At 42.4% G+C, this 18,435-nt stretch overlaps 2 protein-coding genes across 2 annotated transcripts; both read left to right on the top strand.

Moving 5' to 3' along the window:
• Window positions 1-8,865: 8,865 nt before the first annotated feature.
• On the top strand, window positions 8,866-9,927 carry LOC131648688 (uncharacterized). The gene has a single exon (XM_058918426.1). The coding sequence runs from the start codon at window positions 8,866-8,868 to the stop codon at window positions 9,925-9,927; it is 1,062 nt and encodes a 353-aa protein (XP_058774409.1).
• Window positions 9,928-11,250: 1,323 nt separating this feature from the next.
• On the top strand, window positions 11,251-12,507 carry LOC131648683 (uncharacterized). The gene has a single exon (XM_058918421.1). The coding sequence runs from the start codon at window positions 11,251-11,253 to the stop codon at window positions 12,505-12,507; it is 1,257 nt and encodes a 418-aa protein (XP_058774404.1).
• The last annotated feature ends 5,928 nt before the right edge of the window (window positions 12,508-18,435 follow it).

The raw sequence follows: 18,435 nt of genomic DNA, 5'->3' as shown, positions 1-18,435 counted from the left end.
CAGAAGAAAAAGAAATAATCACATTCCAATACACATTCAAATTCCAGTCCCTCACCATTAATTTCATCTAGTTCCAAATCTAAACAGTTTTATCTAAACTCAGTTTCAGTTTGAACTAGTTCCTTTTAACTAATGTTAACTGCTCATACTAACTTTTTCCCTAACCCCAATTACTAACTGAAACAGAAAAGCAAGCTTGTAACTAACTTCTTCACAACTAGCACCCTAACCAACTCCTATAACTAACAGAAGTTCTAACTAACAGAGATCACCTCATTAACAGCCCAATCTAATTCTAACCACATTCTTAACTAACATTCATTCACATAACGGTCTACTAACAGCTTTTACACTAGCAACTTGTAACCAACATATCAGTTTCATACCAAACACTTACGCATACAAGCTTCACAAAACAATCTAAACTCTCTTCCATACTTGCATCCATGAAAACAATTCAAACCATGAGCTAACATTCATACTAACCTCATCAAAACATAAAACTAACAGCCGCTCCATATCCATACCTGAACATGCTGCAGTGCCAAACGAATTCAAAGCCTTCGAATGAGTCGACCTCACTTGTAGTATTCAGCCTCCACCAATTCTGCATACATATTAAATCAAAACCCAAACTGGTCCTCAAATATCTTGCACATAAAATCATTGATTCAAGTTCAGAAAAAACAGTCTACATCACATTCAATTCCAGTTCGCATTCAATCCATTATTACCAAGAACCAACTGCCAGACCTGTACAAAAATAAACAACACCAAGCACTGAGTATCTAGAATTCAAATCCAACTCAGCTTCACATAGACAGCCCTGTAATTTCCGTCTCATTCAGAACAGAAAACAATCTTCTACCTTAACCTTCTAGTTCCAATCCTAACTTCAAGTCTTATTAACTAGCCCTGCATTTCACACTCATACCGCATACACACGATGCATTGAAATTACCTAGCACCTGCACTCATCACTATAACGGTTACACTAACAGTCACAGCCTCATTAACATCATAACTAATTACTAACCAGCCCCATAATTTCCCCAACAAAATAATCTGCAGCATACCTACACTTTTCTGAATTGATTCAAACCGTCAAATCCTGCATTCACAAAAAAACCAAAGGAAAAAACCTACTGCATTCAATTCAATCACCAAAATCCTGCATCAATCCCAAAATTAACATCAGTCCACACTATAACATCAATTGACAATAAACTGCCAAAAACAACCTACTGTCAGTGCACTGTCCAGCTAACATCCCTAACAGCCCACTACACTCATCAAAATACACACAAAAAGCTACATTCAAATTCAAACCGTATCTTCCCATCATACAAAAATAACCTAACAGTCCATTTAACCATATTCATAAACCACAAAAAACCAATATCCAAGCCGTGTTCTACACAAATTACCTTTGTTACACCGGCAATACCTCATTCAGCTCGTTTCGTCCCACCGATCACATCCAGCCACTGGCAGCCGTGTCTACGAATCAAATAAAACAAACCCTGCATCAAACAAAAAAGGAAAACGTGTTAGTCCCACATTCAAAGAGTCAAAACCATGCTGCAACCCTATCAGTCCCACATTCAAGAAACTGAAAAAAACACTTTGCAAGCTATAATGCTGAGTCCCACATCTAAGAACTCCTAATGATTACCCAATCATTACTGTATAAAAGTCAGTGCCACCATTCAATAAAGGACACCTAAGCACTATCAGCTTTCATCATTGTCTCGCTTGTAGACTTTGAAGAAAGAAGTGAAAAGCCTCAGTTCAAACACTCTCACTGCCACCCTCACCATACGCTCAAAACAACCACTCTTAGAGCTTCAACATCTGAAGTTCTAAGCAGCGAGCTAAACCTCCATCATCATCCCTCAACTCTCAATCACTCACAGCACAGAAATTACAAAAATAGAGAAGAGGAAGAACGAAGCGAAAAGAAGAAGAGAAAGGTACAAGAGATATTCACCAGTTCGAATTCGCCGGAAAACTCATCTTCACCGCCACCGTACCGGAAGCTAAGGTCGCCACACAGGTATGTTCGACACATCTTCTAACTCCTCTCTACGTGTTTTCCTCCGACTAGAAGTCTTCTTGCTTCAATTTCTGAAAATCTTGCTTGAATCCATGATAATTAGAACCTAGGGTTTCATAGTGGAGTTCGATCCGGCCAAGTGAAGAGTTTTTTTTTTTGTGTAATCGGTTGAAGGAATAGGTTTCGAAGCTTGGTTTTAGGTTAGATTGATGTTTAGGCTGCGTTGATGGAAGGGGATTGGGAACGGCGAGAGCGGCGGAGGATCTGCCGGAAATCTCTCCGGTGAAGGAAGGGGCTCGAGAGTAAGAAGAGAAATGTGAAGAGTCACACTCTTGACTCTGAAATCTCTTACACGTGAAACGCACCGTTTTGTTTTTTTTTTATTTTCTTTTAATTCATTTTTGTTTTAATTGATATGAAAACGTGAAAACCAAAAATCTGATAACTGAAGTGGATCACCAATAAGCCTGGGCCACACGAATTGCTATTTTCTACACCCCATGTGGCCCATCACACCTTTTTTGTTATGCTGAGAAATTGAACAAAAACGCCCCTGGGCCTTAAGCTCTATGGGCCATACGCTCTGCCGCTATTTACAACCCCTGTTTTCGCTTTGCACCCTGTTTCCTTTTATTGCTAGAATTTAGATTAATTAGATTTTTCTATTTTTTCATTTTAGGTAATAAAAATACAAGTTGATGATTTTCTTTTTAGACTTTTGACACAATTTTTGACATAGAAAATAATCCATAAAGAGTATCAGTTTTAGGCTATTTGTTTTTTAGTCTTTTACTAGACTCATTTCTTTCATAAAAATCAATAAAAATAGTAGTATTTTTTTAATTCACTTTGGTGCTATATTTTTGACTTGTTCTTTTTATGCTATTTTCAATATTCTACTTAGTGCTTTATTTTTCATGTTCCTTTATTCCTAACCCTTAGGTTGAAACCATGATAACATTAGGTAGAAATTCCCTTCATACTTAGGCTAGTCTCTTTTTTTCTTTTTCAACATTAAAACATCTAAAAATATCAGAACAAACTCCCATTAAAAAATACCAAGAAAACTCATAAAAAATGACTAATAAATACTTTGACTAATAAAAAAGGGAATGGAAGCTTGTAACTTCTCTTGCTTAAGGGATGTTCGAGTGCTTGTGGCTCCCTTGCTTAAGGGTTCCATTCAGGCGTAAGTTCCCGACTTCTAAAAAACACAAACCAAAGAGTAACTCGAGTTTCCCTTGCTTAAGGGATTTCCTCGAAACACTCAAACTCTCTCTCTCTTCTCTCGCTTTCTTAAGGGCACCGTTATTTCCGCTCCATTGCATCCTAGGCTGTCCCCTTATGCAAGAGCGCGAGCGTTAACTCCGCCCAACTAAAAAACACAAAAACAAACAGAAACATGTGAGCCGAACTACGGCGCTCTGATTCCTGAAAAGGATACGTAGGCATCAAGTCGCGGGGCTTGAACGAGCACATTTGTAAATAATTCCTTCTTTTCCCCGTATTTCTTTTGCATTCATTCATATATAGACATAGACATAGATACACACCCTTTAGATAGAAACAAACATAGGTGGATACCATCGAGTACGATGGGCGCGAGGGGTGCTAATACCTTCCCCTTGCGTAACCGACTCCCGTACCTTGATTCTCTGGTCGTAAGACCCTGTTCCTTCCTTTGTTAGGTTTTCTGATATTCCTTTCCCTTATGGGATAAATATATTGGTGGCGACTCTGTTCATTTTTCGCGAGCGTGCGACACTATCTGGAAGGTGATAGGAGCTAAGTTCCCGCGGTTCCCCCACCGTTTCGATGATATCTACAACTTTCGTGTTCGGATTAGAAGCCAATTCTTTGAGGAAGGTTGTCAAATTTGCAAATTACTTGAGGTTTCGCAGTGAAAACGGTGCTGAATGTAGGGTTTCGGGCCTCGGAAAATTCATATCTCACAATCCGCTTGTCGGATTCGCTTGAAAATTTAACTGAAACTCCGTACCATCATTACCAAGATTTCATATGTTCGGACCGTCGGCTGATTATGCACTGAAAACTCCCAGCATTTTCAAGAACGGCGCAATCTTTCGGTAAAAAGTGTGTTTTCGAGTATGTCGCGTCGAGTTCGAAAATTCATAACTCCTTCGAATTTTATCGTATGAAGTCCATTCCGGCGGCATTTTCTCGGAAATTTCGTTAGCTTTGATTCTTCATCACACACGCCTGTTCAGATTTTTAGCCGAAGATGGAGTTTTATCGAGTTCTTTGAGCGGCACGCACAAAATTCTGCACAGTCGCACCAGATGAATCGACGTTTCTCGTCATTCAAACGGGCGTATTTTCTTCATCGCTTATCGGATTGAGACGATTCTCGCGGCAATGAGTCAAGAATTTGGTCATCTTCACAATGGCGTTGGTTTCGTTTCGGAATTTAGAGCCGAACCGAGTTTCCTTAAAAACGAGGCAAAATTAGACGCACCGAGGGCAATTTGGACATTTCGCGTTGACAATATATAAACATTTTGCTCTTCACAAATCAAGAGAGAACTCTCATAATTTCACTTCACCCAAAAATTCATAAACACTTTCTCTTAATTCTCTTGGATCAAAACCACAAATTACATAAAGCTTTCATCAAAACTCATCAATCTTCATCAAGATCAAGAACATGGATTGAAGATTCAAGATTCAGAGTTCGAATTTCTTCTCCTCTCCTCACTAGATCTCGCGCGCCCTCCCTCTCTCTCCCTTCGGATTTCGCTTTCACGTTCGTGTCGCGTTCGTGTCGTGTTCGCGTTCATATCATGTTCGTGTTCGTACTTCAGTTTAGATCTTCATCCGGTAAGCCTTCGGATCTTGAATTAAGTGCTTAATTGTTGATGATTATGTGAATTCGAACCTAGATCTACCTCTTGTTCTTGATTAATGGATGATTGGTGATGATTGATCAGTGAATTTGTGCATCTTTTGCTCGAATTAGTCGTGTTCATGTGAATTGCGGTTGGATTTAATGTTTGTTGCATATAATTGATGTCCGTTGATGATGAATTGCGATGTTCGTGTTTGAATCCATGATTCGGTGTTGATTTTACGTGCATAATTGTTGATGTTCATGAATGTTACTTGTGTCGCACTCAAAGTGTTTGTACGAATGCATGTGTAGCACTTTTGCTTGATATTTGCCTTGCTTGACGCGTCGCACTTTGCATAATTAGGCTCGTTTGACTTGTAGACTCGTGCTTAATTCATAATTGAATGTTTGCGTGTGATGACTGCATATGGAACGGTTTTGGATTGAGTGCGAATGGCTCCAAGGCTTTAAAAATGCATAAAAACCTATTTTTCCACAGCAGGAACCGGGTTGTCCCAGGCGGAAACCGGTTCCCACTCAATCCAAAATTGTTGTCTCCCTGTATTTTAGTACCAGGAACCGGGTTGTCCCTAGGTGGGAACCGGTTCCTGCGTTGTTTTTGCCTTCTGGTTTGTGCGCCAGGAACCAGGTTGTCCTATGCGGGAACCGGTTCCCAGTATTTGATATATGTTTGCCTCTGTGATTTAGTACCAGGAACGGGGTTGTCCCTAGGTGGGAACCGGTTCCCAGTTTTCTGCCTCTGGTTTTTTGTACCAGGAACCGGGTTGTCCTGTGCAGGAACCGGTTCCTGTGTGTTACTTTTGTGTTTTCTTTGTTAACTTTAATCTTTCATAACTTTTTGCTCGTAACTCTGATTTGCACGTTCTTTATATCGTTTGAAAGCTTGTGAAACGTGCTATCTCATGAGATGATTGTTATTGATTGATTGTTAGGTTATTCATGTTTGTTTTCCCTTTGACATTTGTTGTTTATCACATGTATGCATTACTTGTCCATTTTCTTTTGGTTTATAGCAATAACGCAATTCCGATTGCAGTGTTTGTTATCTCTAACTTGTGTGCTAGTGTGCAAGGCTTTTGGATAGTCACCGACCGGCGCTCATTGCTTGAGTGTGCCGCTTTATTTGTGGGACACGATTTCCTTCATTCGCATCATGCTCTCGTCTTGGAGACACGATTCTATTACTTTATATCTGCTTGTTTGGTTTACTTGTTCCTCTTGCAGGTGTATTGTGATTATGCTCGACGCGCATGCCGACCTTTGTGTGCTTTCATGGCTAATCGGTGTGTTGACTATTTGCTTTTGCTTTGCTAGCTCGCTCGCGGGATTCTAGTTTCCTTGATCTCTTCTCTTTAGTTTACGGATCATCATCCGTTTGGTATTGATCCCGTTTCATTTTATTTTTCTCGCACTTTATCGCTTTCCGCATCATCCTATAACATGAGAAGTAGGACTTAGACATACATCTGGCCAAGTCCTCGAAAGAGGCTCTATTTTTTTTGGTGTGTTTACATTTGTGCTTCGCGGCAGGGAGTCACGGTGTAATAAGTCCTAGATGGCACTCCGTTAAGTCCTCATGGTAGGCATGCGGAAAGGGTTAGCGATCAACCCCCCCTAGTCTCATCGAGTCCGTTCGGTATGCGCACGCTACGCGTCGCTCACTTCCGAACATGCACAAGATCTTGTTATCGAGTATGTCAGGAAAAGGGTTCATGTAGCCGGACCCCCGCCTTTCTTATAGTGTGCGTCGCTCGACGTTGATGCTCGGTGTACGCACGCACCGTTTTCCTTTCAGATCCGTGACGACTTGGTTGCTGAGAGGGATTCGCTCCTCTTGTCTATGGCCCGATCATTTTCGCGAGGTCTAATGCTTGGTTGACTTGGGTTGAGTTGCTCCCGTTGGCTATGGCGGGACCGCTTTTCTACCACTCGGTCAGTACCGTTGGTTTTGTTTGCTTTACAAGCGGAGCTCGTTTGTGTGCTATCTTTGTTTGCCTTCCCTCTTTCCCGTAGGTTGCTAGTTTAGCTTAGACTTTTACCCTTTGTATGATAACATTAGGTAGCAAGCTTTCCCCCTTGGTTTAGGTTTTACTCATGCATTCTTTAAAACACAAACCACACTCTTTGTTTTTTTTCTTTTCTTAAGAGCTTGTTATCTCCGCTCCATTCCCAGCATAAGTCTCCAAAGGTCGAGCAGCGGAGTGTGAATGTAACTCGTTCACCTAAAAGACACAAAACAAACAGAAACTAGTTAGCCGAGCTACGGTAGCTCTGATTCTGCAAAACAGATACGTAGGCAGCGGGGTAGGGCCCGTGCGAGCACAATCCTTTCTTTTCCCTACATTCTGCATTCATTTTAGTCCAAATTAGCGTAGATTTGTTACACACCCATAGATTTAGACACTAGCGTGGATACCATCGAGTACGATGGGCGCGAGGGGTGCTAATAACTTCCCCTCGCGTAACCGACTCCCTTACCCTTTTTCTATGGTCGTGAGACTGTTGTTTTGTTTTGTGTTTTGCTGGCATTCCCTTCCTTTTCAGGATAAATATGTTAGTGGTGACTCTGTTAATTCTCCCGGTAGGACCTACAGCTGGCGACTCTGCTGGGGACGTCTCGACCTATTGCGGGTCCAGACTTAGCGAGTCGATCCTAGCGCTTGTGTGTTTATCTTTGGGTGTTTTATTGCTTTGCATATTTGCCTGTTTGCATTGCATTCTATGTGCGCTTTTACTTTTCTGCATCTTATTCTGGACTGTCTGGATTTCTGTCTGTTGGGTGGGTGTTTCAAGAGGTAAAAGACCCAATACCCAGGTCATGAGTGATACCATAGGAACTAGGACTAGAGTGGTTGTGACGGACAGAAGGCGTATGCCTGATTGATCTGATCGCGTATCCACGGGCAGAGCTTGGTGGAATGAGGCAATATCGTATGATAACGCCTACATTCGATCCTCTGTTGGCTTTTTGACCTACCCTGGCCTAGATTTACCCGTGAGTGGGGCGGGAATCAATCATTTCTTAACAGGTACATTGATGGTGACTTTGGTTCTTGTTCGTGGGTTACCGCTGTTCTCGTTCATGGGTCACCGCTGTTCTCGTTCGAGTGTACTATTGGTTCTAGTTCGTGGGGTACTATGGTTCTTGTTCGAGTGGTGATCTGTGTTATATTCCAGTGTGTTGTTGACTATGGGTGTTGGTTCCGTGAATTGAGATTCTATGTTCCGCATGGTATACCATTTGGGACCGAACCTTTGGCTCTGTATTATGTGTGTTACCGACAGTCCAGAATGCCTGGTGGGCGGCAACAAGTCCCACCACTTTGCATCATAGCATATTTATTTCCCAAAAGAAACGCAAAAAAAAAATGTATATAATAACAAGCATTTGCATGTCATATTTTCAGGGATATTCAGGAGTTCGCCCAAGTTGAAGATGGACATTCCCACTGATACCATCAAAGAACGTACGAGGCATACCAACGCTTACAAGATTCCAGATATTGATGTTTCGGGGTTGATAGGTTTGAGTTCTCGGTTGGAAGGGGAAGTTCTCTGTGACTTCAATCATGTTTATGGCAATTTGCTCTCCATCCTCAATACATCTTTTGATCCGATGGCTTTGATCACCCTGTTTCAGTTCTATGATCCGCAGTTGAGATGTTTTACATTTCAGGACTATCAATTGGTCCCAACGCTCGAGGAATTTTCTTACATACTCAACATCCGAATCACTGATGATGTACCTTTTGTTCGAGTTCCCAAGGTTGTGAGATTTGAAAAAATAGTTGAAGCTCTTCACATGGGTATAAAGGAGGTGGAAAGAAATTGGAAGTCATCGGGCGGTGTTTCTGGTTTCTATCTTTGCTTTTTGATTGGTAAGGCTGAGGATGCGGCTAGGAGAGAGCATTGAGTTGATTTTAGTCGTTTACTTGATATCATGATCTATGGCATTGTCTTATTCCCATCAAGAGAGAACTTTGTGAGTTTGGCGGCGATTTGTGTCTTCATGAACAAAAACCCCGTGTCAATGTTGCTTGCAGATGCTTATTTTTCGATCCATTCGAGAAGTAAGAAGGGAGGATATGTTGTTGGTTCTTGCCTTCCGTTGTTGTATCAGTGGTTCATGTTGCATTTGCCGGTGAGAGGACCTTTTATGCTCAAGAAGAGTTCCCTTAAGTGGTCCGATAGGATTGTCAACCTCACATCTTATGACATCAGGTGGAACTATTGTGTGGGGAAGGTTTGGAACATCATCACTAGTTGCGGTCAATATTCCAATGTTCCTCTCATGGGAACCAGAGGTTGTATTAGTTATAATCCCACGCTCGCCTACCGTCAATTGGGGTATACAATGGAAGGGTCTCAGAAGCATGTAGAAGCATTTGAATCAGTGTATTTTGCCGATGGTAAAGATCCTCTGGAGCTAGAAAAGATAGCGTATGCTTGGACTAAATTTCACAAGAGAGATCAGACTACTTTGAGCAAGAACGTTCCTATTGCTATGGGTCCTTACAGGAGGAAGTGGGTTGAGACAAGAGTGGCAAATCTGTTGCTGCCATTTGCAAGGTCATGTCCATTGTACGAGCAACCTCCTGTGGCTTTATCTGATACAGTTGCGGCTGAACTCTATATTCAAGCCGAAGCGGACAATATCAAGCTAAAAGCAAAAGACAAAGAGGTTGGCTTGGAGAGGTATTTTCAAGATCACGAAAAGGCGGAATTGGCTCGTAAGCTCAAGCATGCGCAAGGTGAAGGTTCAAACATGACACGTGCTCAAAGGCGATCTCATGACTTGATGGAGGAAAGCTTGTACCGAAAACAGCAGGAATGTGCGAAGTTGCGAAGGTCTGAAAACAATAGCAAGAGAAAGGTGCAGGATTCAAAAAAGCAATTCAGGGAAGAAAAAGCCAAGTCAGCTCGACTTGAAGAAGAGCTCGTAAGACTCCGAGCCCAACGGAGAGGAGTTGGAGGAGCTCACTCTGTTATCAGACGGTCCTAGTGCTGCTGTGGAGTGGACTTGTTTGGCCTATGGGCGAATTGCTATTTATTTTTGATGTTTGTCGCCCATATCCAGGATTATTGGATGGGGTGGCATTTTGATATTCTGGATTTCTTTTGTATGCCTTATGAGCACATGGTGACACGGTTATGTGTTTTGTTTGTATGAACTCAAATTCTCAGTTATGTTTGAATGAAATATGCTCAGTTTGATGAATTATTCTCGTGTGTGGATTGCTGTTCAGATATATTCGGTATCAGGGTTTCTATGTCCTATCTGAAAGTGGGATGAACTCTTGGATACCTGAAAATTGACAAACATTTCATGCATATCATTCATATATCATACATGTCATATATTTGCAGGTTTTGCAGGGCTTATATCTTATGTCTCGCTGTTTTGTTACCAGAAGGAGTTCTAAGACGGCTAATCACCTGTATCCGACTAGGAGCAATCAAAGAAGGCCTATGGAACAAATTCGGGAACAAATGGCAGAGATGAGAGCTTAACTGACAGAGCATATGAATGCGCAGATGGCACAGTTTATGGAAGCATTGACTAATGTGACCAAGGGGCAGGATGACTTGCGGGTTCTCGTCGAGAACTCCAGAAGGGTTGAGAATGGAGGACATCCAGGGCTGTTTGACGATGTGTCTGGTAGGATTGATGATCACCATGATCTGAATGAGTTTGACCACGTGGGAGGGCACTATAATCCTTTCAATCAGCATCACGGGTTTCCACCTCCACCTCCATCTCGTCTGTTGGGAAGGAGAGATAATCAGAACCGTGGTAATTTGGATTTCAATGTTGAAAACTTTGATCAGGTATCGAGGCATAGTGCTGAGGGTGCACATGATGAAGTTGAAAGGTATCGTCTGATTGAAGAACGTCTCAGAGCTGTTGAAGGCAAAGGGGTGTTAGGCATGGATATCAATGACTTGGGGTTGGTCCCTGGTGTGAGTATTCCACCGAAATTCAAAGTTCCATATTTTGACAAATACAATGGGGCGACCTGCCCTATGACACATGTCAAGGCTTATTATCGCAAGATGTCGGTATACTCTGAGGATGAGGGCTTTCTGTTGCATTTCTTCCAGGATAGCTTGGCTGGAGCTTCCTTGGAATGGTATGTGCAACTTGATAGCACTCATACCCATTCTTGGAGAGATCTTGTGGAAGCTTTCATTAAGCACTATCAGTACAATGTTGATATGGCACCCAATAGGACTCAGTTGCAGAGCTTGGTTCAGGGGTCTAAAGAGTCTTTCAAAGAGTACGCTCAGAAATGGCCCTGAGTTAGCTGCAAGGGTTCAGCCACTAATGACTGAGCGTGAGATGATTGACATGTTCACCAGTACCTTGTCTGGACACTATTACTTGGCCTTTAGTGCTTCAGCCAACTTTTCTGAAATGGTGAGATATGGCGAACGTGTTGAAATGGGTCTAAAGATGGGAAAAATTCAGTTAGGAGCTTCTTCTAATACTCCTAGTGGTAAGAAACGAGCTGAGGGTTATGCTAGAAGGAAGGAAGGAAATGCGGATGCCATATATGGAAGAAGGGGTTCAGGAAGAAACAATTCACAGGTTAATGCTGTCATGATCCCAGTGTCGCTGCAACAACAACAGCATCAGCAGGGACAACATTCCAATAATAATCGCTATCCTCCCAGGACTAGGCCTTACAGAAAGATTGATCCAATTCCTATGACTCATGCTCAAGTGCTACAACATTTGCTCAAGTTTGAAAAGATTACTTTGAGAGATGCTCCAAATGCTCCGGACACACAGTCTCCGAATTACAATGCAAATGCACGATGTGCTTTCCACTCGGGTGCCGCTGGACATGATACAGAGAGGTGTATTGCGTTGAAGAACAAAGTCCATGACTTGTTGGATCAAAAGATAATCAAGTTCACTCCTACACCCAATATTGTCAATAATCCGATGCCTACTCACGGAGGTTCGGGTGTGAATGCCATTGAGAGAGAAGAGATAAGTGTTGTATCTGATGTGGGCTGTTTGACCTTTCCTCTTGTGTCTGTGAAGCAACATCTGGTTAATAGCAGCATCTTCCCGGGCTGTGGTGTTGATTGTGAGAATTGCAGGAGTCAACCCGAAGGATGTGATGATTTGAAAAGTATGGTACAAAAGCTGATTGACGAGGGTCCTCTTCAGTTTTATCGAAGGTTGAGGGGTGCGAAAAATAAGGATGGTGAAGTGGCAGTGATTTCAATTCCTTATGAGCCTGTTGTTCCAATATGTATCCAAGTGCCTATTCAGATACCTGTCAGTATTCCATATGAGGAACAACCAGCGGCATTGATGATTACCGTGCCAGGGCCAATTCCATATGAGAGTGAGAAGACCATCCCTTGGCATTATGGTTCAGACGTGTATTACTATGACACGAAGAAGGAGGGCGAGCCATCTAAAGAGAAGTTTGTGGAAACTGCAGTTGCAAACGCCGATAATTTCGCTGGTACTGGTAGAATCACTCGCAGTGGTAGGGTGTTCTCCCCTCAGCGTGTTCAAACAATGCAGATGCTTTGGCTAAGGCCAAAGGCAAACAAGTGGTGACTGATGTCCAGAATTCTCCGATTCAGAATGGACCACCTGATAGTGCTGTGCCTTCCAAGGATGTGGAAGAATTGTTCAGAATTATCAGGAAATCTGATTACAAAGTTGTTGAGCAATTGGGTCAGACCCAGTCAAAGATCTCCATCTTGCAACTGCTGATGTGTTCAAAAGGTCATAGAGATGCTCTCTTGAGAATTCTGAATGGTGCTTACGTCCCGCATGAAATATCTGTGAATCAGCTAGAGGCGGTAGCCAATAATATCTCCGCTAGGAACGGTTTGGGATTTACGGATCATGATCTTCCTCCAGAAGGGAGAAACCATAACAAGGCTTTGCATATTTCAATTGAGTGTAAGGGGACGACTTTGTCCCGTATTTTGGTTGATACTGGGTCTTCTTTAAACGTGCTTCCCAAGCTCTAATGAGAATTGACTATGCTGGTGTGGAGTTAAGGCCTAGTGAATTGGTGGTGCGCACGTTTGACGGTTCAAGGAGGTCTGTGTTCGGAGAGGTAGATCTACCAATCCAGGTTGGTCCCCAGGTCTTTACCACAACCTTTTACGTAATGGATATTCAACCTGCTTACTGTTGTCTGTTGGGACGACCGTGGATTCACAAAGCTGGTGCTGTGACATCCACTCTTCATCAGAAGTTGAAGTATCCGGTTGACGGTAAAGTGGTGACGGTTTGTGGTGAAGAAGATTATATCGTGAGTCACTTGTCCTCTTTCCGCTATGTAGAGATCGAAGGTGAAATACATGAGACGCCATTCCAAGCGTTTGAAGCTGTAAATGCTGTGAGAACTCCTCCTTATGAGATAACGAAGCCAGAAACGGTTATGTCTTCCCTGAAAGACGCACAGGTTGTTGTTGAAACTGGAAAGGTGGAAGGTTGGGGGCAAGTAATTGACGTGCGTCCCAAATTTGACAAGAATGGTCTTGGTTTCAGCCCTAGGAAGCAGAATGCATCGCCAAAGCCTAATATCCTTAGCCCGATCAAGTTTGTGAGTGGTGGTGTCATTCAAGATGGTCAGGTTAATGCCATTATCAATGGTGAAGAGGTGGATAGTGACTGTGTTCTTGATAGCTGGATTCGACCAAGTGCTCTTGGAGAGAAGATCAGCAACTGGACGATCGAAGATGTCATTCAAGTTACACAAACTCAGGAGTAAATTCCTTGTTTTTACTTTTCTTATCATGCTATAATTCCTACGCTCTGCCCAAGGCGTAGTGAATCATTTGTAGGGCCATGCAGTTCGCATTTTCAAAGTTAATCATGAAATAAAAGGACGTTTTTGCATTCAAATGTTTTGCTCTTTGTCTTTCTTTTTAACTTTTTCCTTTAAATGGCAACGTTTTCGCACACACTTGCACATAGCTTAAAAATAAAACTAAAATGAAAACATCAATCATGAAGATGTTCCACCACCACGGATTCCATTGGTAACAGTTCCGCTATTGCTTATTATGATTTTGACAATCCGATCTACCAAGCCGAGGAGGAAGCTTATGAAGATTGTGACCTACCCGACGAGTTGGACAGATTGTTGAAACAGGAAAAGAAAGCGATTCATCCGCATCAAGAGGCAATTGAGATGGTAAATGTTGGCACTAAAGAGAAAGTCAGAGAAGTCAAGATAGGGGCTGCGCTTGAGAATAGTGTGAAGCAAAGGCTTATTGATATGTTGAAAGAGTATGCGGATATCTTTGCTTGGTCTTATGAGGATATGCCAGGTCTTGATACAAATATTGTGGTACACCGTCTACCTCTCAAGGAAGGTAGTCCTCCTGTCAAGCAAAAGCTTCGAAGGACTCGCCCAGATATGTCTGAGAAGATTAAGAAAGAGGTTGAGAAACAGTTTGATGCTGGCTTTCTGCAAGTTGTGAATTACCTGCCATGGGTCGCTAATATTGTTCCTGTGCCTAAGAAGGACGGAAAGGTCAGGATGTGTGTTGATTACAGAGATCTGAATAGGGCGAGTCTGAAAGATGATTTTCCTCTTCCTCACATTGATGTGTTGGTGGATAATACTGCTCCTTTCAAAGTGTTTTCCTTCATGGATGGCTTCTCTGGGTATAATCAAATCAAGATGGCACCAGAAGATATGGAGAAAACAACGTTTATCACACCGTGGGGAACTTTCTGCTATAAAGTCATGCCTTTTGGGTTGAAAAACGCAGGGGCAACGTATCAGCGCGCCATGGTGACTCTTTTTCACGACATGATTCACAAAGAGATTGAAGTGTATGTCGACGACATGATTGCAAAGTCTCACACTGAAGAAGAGCACTTGGTTCACTTGCAGAAGTTGTTTGAAAGGCTTCGGGAATTTAGACTGAGGTTGAATCCAAACAAATGCACTTTCGGAGTGCGATCCGGAAAGTTGTTGGGCTTTGTTGTTAGTGGGAAAGGTATTGAGGTCGATCCTGCAAAAATAAAAGCGATACAAGAGATGCCTGAGCCGAGAACAGAAAAAGAGGTTCGTGGTTTCTTAGGGAGATTGAACTACATTGCTAGATTCATCTCTCATCTTACGACCACTTGTGAACCAATATTCAAATTATTAAGAAAAGATCAAACGGCCAGGTGGTAATGATTGTCAAAAAGCATTCGAAAAAGTGAAAGAGTATCTGCAGGAACCTCCGATACTAATGCCTCCAGTTCCAGGAAGGCCTTTGATTATGTACCTCACAGTTCTTGAAAATTCAATGGGATGTGTGCTGGGTCAACATGACGAGTCTGGCCGAAAAGAGCATGCAATATACTACCTTAGCAAAAAGTTTACCGACTGTGAATCCCGATACTCACTGCTCGAGAAAACTTATTGTGCTTTGGTGTGGGCTGCTCGCCGGCTGAGGCAGTATATGTTAGTTCACACCACCTTATTGATTTCCAAGATGGATCCTATCAAATATGTCTTTGAGAAGCCCACTCTTTCCGGAAGAGTAGCGAGATGGCAAATGATCTTGACTGAATATGATATCCAGTATACTACCCAGAAAGCCATCAAAGGTAGTATGTTGGCAGATTATCTTGCGCATCAGCCGGTCGAAGATTATGAATCGATGAATTTCGAATTTCCCGATGAGGATGTCTTGTACATCAGAGATTGTAATATTCCCGGACCAGAGGAAGGACCCAAACCAGGATCGCGATGGACACTCGTGTTCGATGGTGCCTCTAATGCACTTGGGAATGGTGTCGGAGCTGTGATTACTTCTCCTTCAGGTTTTCATATTCCATTTACAGCCAGAATCTGTTTTGATTGCACTAATAATATGGCTGAGTATGAAGCTTGTATCTATGGTATCGAAGCTGCGATCGATCTGCGAATCAAGTACTTGAAAGTTTATGGGGATTCCAATCTTGTCATTAGCCAGATCAATGGAGATTGGGAAACTCGCCATCAAAATCTGATTCCATACAGGGAGCATGTGATGAGACTCATTCCATACTTTGATGAGATCACATTCGAGCATATTTCTAGAGAAGAGAATAATCTTGCAGATGCTCTCGCTACTTTGGCTTCCATGTTCAAAGTGAAATGGGCCAATGAAGCGCCTAACATCATCATCAACAGGTTGGATGAGCCAGCGTTATGCTTTGAGGCCGATGTCGAATTGGACGGCAATCCCTGGTATCATGATATTAAAAAGTTCCTCGAAACTCAAGAGTATCCTCCCGAAGCGTCGGTGACTGATAAGAAGTTTCTGAGAAGGTTTGCAGCTAAGTTCTACCTCAACAGTGGGGTGTTGTACAAGAGGCATCATGACGGTGTGTTGCTCCGATGTGTTGTGAAGGAAGAAGCTTAGAAAATCATATAGGAAATGCACGAAGGCGAGTTTGGTACCCATTCTAGTGGGCATATGATGGCTAAGAAGATCTTGAGGGCTGGTTATTATTGGTCCACTATGGAAACTGATTGTCATAACCATGTCAGAATTTGTCACAAGTGCCAGATCTATGCTGACAAAGTGCACGTGCCGCCTGTGCCTTTGAATGTCTTGACTTCTCCGTGGCCTTTTGCAACGTGGGGCATTGATATGATTGGAGAGATTAAGCCTACTGCTTCTAATGGACATCGCTTCATTTTGGTCGCCATCGATTACTTCACCAAGTGGGTTGAAGCCGCATCTTATGCGAATGTCACCAAGCAAGTGATTACCCGTTTTATCAAGCACAACATAATTTGTCGTTATGGGATTCCTGAGAAGATCATTACTGATAATGGATCGAATCTTAATAACAAGATGATGAAGGAGCTTTGTGAGTCCTTCAAGATCAAGCATCACAATTCTTCTCCGTATCGTCCAAAGATGAATGACGCTGTTGAAGCGGCCAATAAGAATATTAAGAAGATTGTGCAGAAGAAGGTAGTGACTTACCGAGATTGGCATGAGATGTTACCTTTTGCTTTGCATGGCTATCGCACCTCTGTGCGTACATCGACTGGGGCAACTCCTTTCTCACTTGTTTATGGCATGGAAGCGGTATTGCCAGTTGAAGTTGAGATTCCTTCCTTGAGGATTATGAAAGACGTTGAGCTTGACGAGTCAAAATGGGTACAAAATCGGATGGACCAGTTGAACCTCATTGATGAGAAGCGCTTAGCAGCTATTGGACACGGTCAGGTGTACCAAAAGTAGATGAGAAAAGCTTTTGACAAGCGGGTGCGACCCCAAAGCTACAAACCAGGCGACCTGGTACTCCAAAAGAATCATCCTTCCTCAGGGTGATCCTCGAGGCAAGTGGACTCTAACGTATGAAGGCCCCTTTGTTGTGCAAAAAGTATTCTCTGGCGGTGCCATGATGCTTGCAACGATGGATGGCGAGAATTTTTCGCACCCTGTGAACGCAAATGTAGTCAAAAAATACTTCGCATAGACCTGATTAAAAAAAAAGAAGAAAAAAATGAAAAAAAGAAGAAAAAAGAAGAAGAAAATGAATCAGGCAAAAGAATGAAAAAGAAACAAATATACCCGCTAAGTTGAAAACCCAAAAGGGCGGCTTAGGAAAAAAAGGGACAAAAGCGAACGACTACATCCTGCTTGCCACCTTGGCAATCACTCTTCATACATGCTTAGGGCTCCCGACCGAAGGATAAGCAAGACTCCGTGTTCTTGAGTTTGCACTTGGCAACTCAAATCCCTAAAGCATATTCAAATTTCCAATCATTGTGTTTAGGGCTCCCGACCGAGGGATAAGCAAGACTCCGTGTTCTTGAGTTTGCATCTGGCAGCTCAAATCCCTAAAGCATTTACCAAACCCCGTCGGATCTACAAGTTCGGTGACGTTACCAGATCGGGCAGTGATCAATCCTAATGAGTACGGTCTTCCAAAGCAAGGAGATGAGAACGTCGAGGTTATAAAAGTGATAACGGGATCGAAACCAATGGACATCCGTTTCACATTGTCATTTCTCTTGTATTAAAAAAATGTGTAGTTACCTCTTACTAGGAACTACTTCTGAAATGTGTTCGCTCTTTTACGAGCATTTTGTTTTCGATTAATAAAGATCTTTTTATCTTAAACAGCTGTTTTCTTTTTACTGTTTTGTTTGCATAAAACGTCCTGAGTTTGTGTTAAACTTTGCATATGAAAACTGCATCGCTTTTACAATACATGATTAGAAATGATAAAGCCTTTGAATGTACTTCAAAGTCTTGTGTGACTAGGATGGCTGGCTAAGATACCATGCTATATCCTGGGGCATTTTTATGTGTTTACTTCGCAGGTACATCCTTTCGAGTATGCCATGATTGCGCGTCGATGGGTACATCCAAATGAAAGATTCTCATTTCCCAAGCGCATCCTGATGAGAGATTCTCATTCCCCAGCTGAGTATATCCGGATGAGATTTTCTCCGTTCCAAGATTCTCATATCCTCATCAAAGCACATCTCAATGCATTCTCGTGCTTCAGAAGCCT

This window comes from Vicia villosa, linkage group LG1, assembly GCF_029867415.1.
Source record: "Vicia villosa cultivar HV-30 ecotype Madison, WI linkage group LG1, Vvil1.0, whole genome shotgun sequence".
NCBI lineage: Eukaryota > Viridiplantae > Streptophyta > Magnoliopsida > Fabales > Fabaceae > Vicia > Vicia villosa.
Note: the sequence above shows the minus strand (reverse complement) of the source record. Positions and strands in the feature narration are given on the sequence as shown.

Bases quoted from the DNA above. Each gene is read 5' to 3' on its own strand.
- LOC131648688 (XM_058918426.1), top strand. From the start codon at position 8,866: ATGATCTATGGCATTGTCTTATTCCCATCAAGAGAGAACTTTGTGAGT.
- LOC131648683 (XM_058918421.1), top strand. From the start codon at position 11,251: ATGACTGAGCGTGAGATGATTGACATGTTCACCAGTACCTTGTCTGGA.